The sequence below is a fragment of the Mandrillus leucophaeus genome, unplaced genomic scaffold (assembly GCF_000951045.1).
Source record: "Mandrillus leucophaeus isolate KB7577 unplaced genomic scaffold, Mleu.le_1.0 Scaffold3, whole genome shotgun sequence".
NCBI classification, from domain to species: domain Eukaryota; kingdom Metazoa; phylum Chordata; class Mammalia; order Primates; family Cercopithecidae; genus Mandrillus; species Mandrillus leucophaeus.
In genome coordinates, this window is record NW_012103142.1 from 9,914,959 (window position 1) to 9,918,134 (window position 3,176).

The following is a 3,176-nucleotide window of genomic DNA, read 5'->3' on the forward strand; positions in this document are numbered from 1 at the left end:
GCCTCCCAAAGTGCTGGGATTACAGGCTTGAGCCACCGCGCCTGGCCATACCACAACCTTGAAAAGTGCACACTGTCATTCCATTTTATAGCTGGGAAAACGGAGACTCAAGGTCATGAGACTTATCTAAGGTGATTTAGGTCTTTCTGGCACAAAAATCCACACCTTTTCCATTGCCCCTTTTCAGACATAAAAAACAAACAAACAAACAAACAAAAAAACTGCAAAAGCAATCCAGTTCATCGCAGAAATTTCCAACAATACAGAAAGATAAAAAATGAACAGCAAAAGTATCCTCAACCGGTGTCCCCTCCCCAAGAGGAAACCGCCTTAGCAGTTTTCTTGCTTATTCAACCAGTGCTGTCTAGGGGCCTCTCTGGACTCTGTTCTGATGACAGCCCTGGGAGGTGGGCTGGGACTGAATGAGCCCACTGTGGGGCTCAGAGTGGTTAAGGCCTTCCGGGGGGCCTAAGCCCCTCAGGCGGCAGGGTGAGAAACCCCCAAAAGCTCACCCAAACCACGCTCCCATCCCTGGGGGTGCAGTTCTTCCTCCTCTCATCTACGCACACGTCTCCCATTTCCCCTAACTGGAAAGTCTCATGCTTGACAATCACAGGGAAGCAGGCAGCGCCCGCTAAAATCCAGATGCCTGTGAACAGACCGTGCCATAGCCATTCACACCCCAGTGGGTGCTGGCTTATTGGATTTGACTGGCAGCCTCTGAGGTAGGCAGGGTGGGCTATACAGGGCGTCTAGGAAGACTGACAGGTCACGGCGGAGACAGGGCTGGCCTCCCTGGCCGCATCTCCTAAGGTCCAGGGCTCCCCTCAGCATCTCCTGGGGCTTGCCGAGATGGGTGGAGACTTGGGTTATGATGGGCGGGGCCTGAGGACGGAGTGGGCGGAGCCCGGGTGGGCTCACAGCGGCCACGCCCCTCGCCCAGGACGGCTACATTGATTTCATGGAGTATGTGGCGGCGCTCAGCCTGGTCCTCAAGGGGAAGGTGGAACAGAAGCTCCGCTGGTACTTCAAGCTCTATGATGTAGACGGCAACGGCTGCATTGACCGCGACGAGCTGCTCACCATCATCCAGGTGCAGAGGGCCCGGCCAGGGCTGGGGGCAGCGGCCTGGGTGGGTCCCCGGAGCTGAGAGCCCAGGGTTAGAACAGCAATCTCAGGATTGAGACAGGATGTGGGACTGAGGATCCTAGTGGCAGCTGTGGACCTCACCAGCTGCGTGACCCAGGCCACGTTCCTTCCCTTCCTGGGCCTCAGTTTCCTCATCAATACCAAAAGAAGACAGAAGTTTGACTCTTGAGTCCCAGCTCTGCCTAGGCCCCCGGGTACCCTGCACTCTACTCCTCATTGCTCTTGGGAGCCGCCCAAGCTCTGCCCGTCCCCACTCCCACCCCTGAGATAGGATAAGAATGGGCCCCTCTCACTTCTGCCCCTTCTTCCCTCCCAGGCCATTCGCGCCATTAACCCCTGCAGCGATACCGCCATGACTGCAGAGGAGTTCACCGATACAGTGTTCTCCAAGATTGACGTCAACGGGGATGGTGAGCGGGCCGAGGAGGGGCTCCCCAGGGGAGGGGTCACCATGGATGTGGGGTCATGAGGGGTGGAAGGTCACTAGAGGAGAGGGGAAGGAGGGGAGGAGGAGGCCTAAAGGTCCCCGGGCTAGTCACCTCCTCCACCTGCCCCAGCCACAAAGTTGGCTTTTAGGGGCCCCTGGACCAGAATCTGGGCTCTGGGTGCCTCTGCCTGCTGCACCTGCAGGTCGCTTCTCCTCGCCTGGGCTCTGTCCCTGCCCCTGGCAAGAACCCGGTTCTGTGCTCTGGACTGCAGAAATGAACACCCTCCTCCCCCTGATTCCCTTTCTCTCTACCCCAGGGGAACTCTCCCTGGAAGAGTTTATAGAGGGCGTCCAGAAGGACCAGATGCTTCTGGACACACTGACACGAAGCTTGGACCTTACCCGCATTGTGCGCAGGCTCCAGAATGGCGAGCAAGATGAGGAGGGGGCTGACAAGGAGGCCGCTGAGGCAGCCGGCTGAGCGCACCGCCCAGCTGCTTCTGCACTAGCGGGTGGGGTGGTATGGTGGTGACTGGTGGTGTTGCTCTTGTCTTAACCCTAGATAGAATCTACTAAACTCAGAGGCTTAGCTCGCCTCTTTGGGGTACATGGTGGCAGCAGAGGCGCAGCAGTGGGAGGCCAGAGCCAGGAACAGTGAAGGATGGTTCCTGGCCCCTCTGAGTGACAGCTGACTGCAGCACTCCCTGCTGGGGGCACTGTTCAGCATCCCTCTGCTGTCTGGTGACCCCCTAGCCCTTCTGGCTCCTCTCCCAGTTTTTCCCAGCTTTCTCCACTGAGCTTCTCCATGCTCTTCTGGATGTGGACTCTCTGAGGCAGAGCTGAACTTTCCCAGGCCTCTTACGAAATCCTACAGATCCGGTGGCTGCAGCTTCAATCTCAGTGCTGCAATCACACATCCATTCTGCCCCGGGGACCCTGGAGCCTACTTGTGTGCTTTGCATTTGATTCACGCCTCCCTTCAACAAGCATTTACTGAGCGCCTACTATGTACTAATGCTAGATGTTAGATGTACAGAGAAGACAGTTTTCATCCTCAAGGAACTCATAGGCTAATGGTGAGACCTACAGACAAACATCATTATAATAAAACATGCTAAGAGAACTTATGAACAGATTTCTGTAGGAGACACCTATAGGCGTCTGACTCAGAGACAGCATCACAGAGGTGGCGTTTGACTTTGAACACGAAAGAGTGCTTTGGGGCCGAATGTGGAGAAGAAGGTGATGCATGTAGGGTGGTTGGAGGTGCATTCTCTGTGATGTATGTGTCACATGTGGGGGGCTGTGTGATGTGGACAGGAGCATTCTTAGGTGCAAATTTGGGGTATCCCTTGGAATTTAAATTTTACCAAATTTAAAACAGTAAGAATCACCATATCTGTTTTTAGGGAGTACCTCCTAGGTCCCCAGTAAGGGAAAACAAGCAAACACAGCTCCTTCAAGAGATTTATAATCCTACTAGCAAGATAAGGATGGGATGTTTTGCCAGGTGTGGTGGTAAATGCCTGTAATCCCCAGTACTCAGGAGGCTGAGGTGGGAGGATCGCTTGAGCCGAGGGGTTCAAGACAAGCCCAGGCA

At 55.0% G+C, this 3,176-nt stretch overlaps 1 protein-coding gene across 3 annotated transcripts in view; it reads left to right on the forward strand.

The window, feature by feature from the left end:
- The window catches only part of GUCA1A (guanylate cyclase activator 1A (retina)), a 22,853-nt gene extending 20,154 nt beyond the window's left edge, over positions 1-2,699 (forward strand). For all 3 annotated transcript variants that reach the window (XM_011986713.1, XM_011986714.1, XM_011986715.1), the window contains 3 exons: positions 944-1,093; positions 1,466-1,559; positions 1,894-2,699. In XM_011986713.1, the coding sequence (XP_011842103.1) occupies positions 944-1,093; positions 1,466-1,559; positions 1,894-2,057 (408 nt within the window). In that variant the 3' untranslated portion in view covers positions 2,058-2,699. The remainder of the gene's footprint in view (positions 1-943; positions 1,094-1,465; positions 1,560-1,893) is intronic.
- Positions 2,700-3,176: the final 477 nt, after the last annotated feature.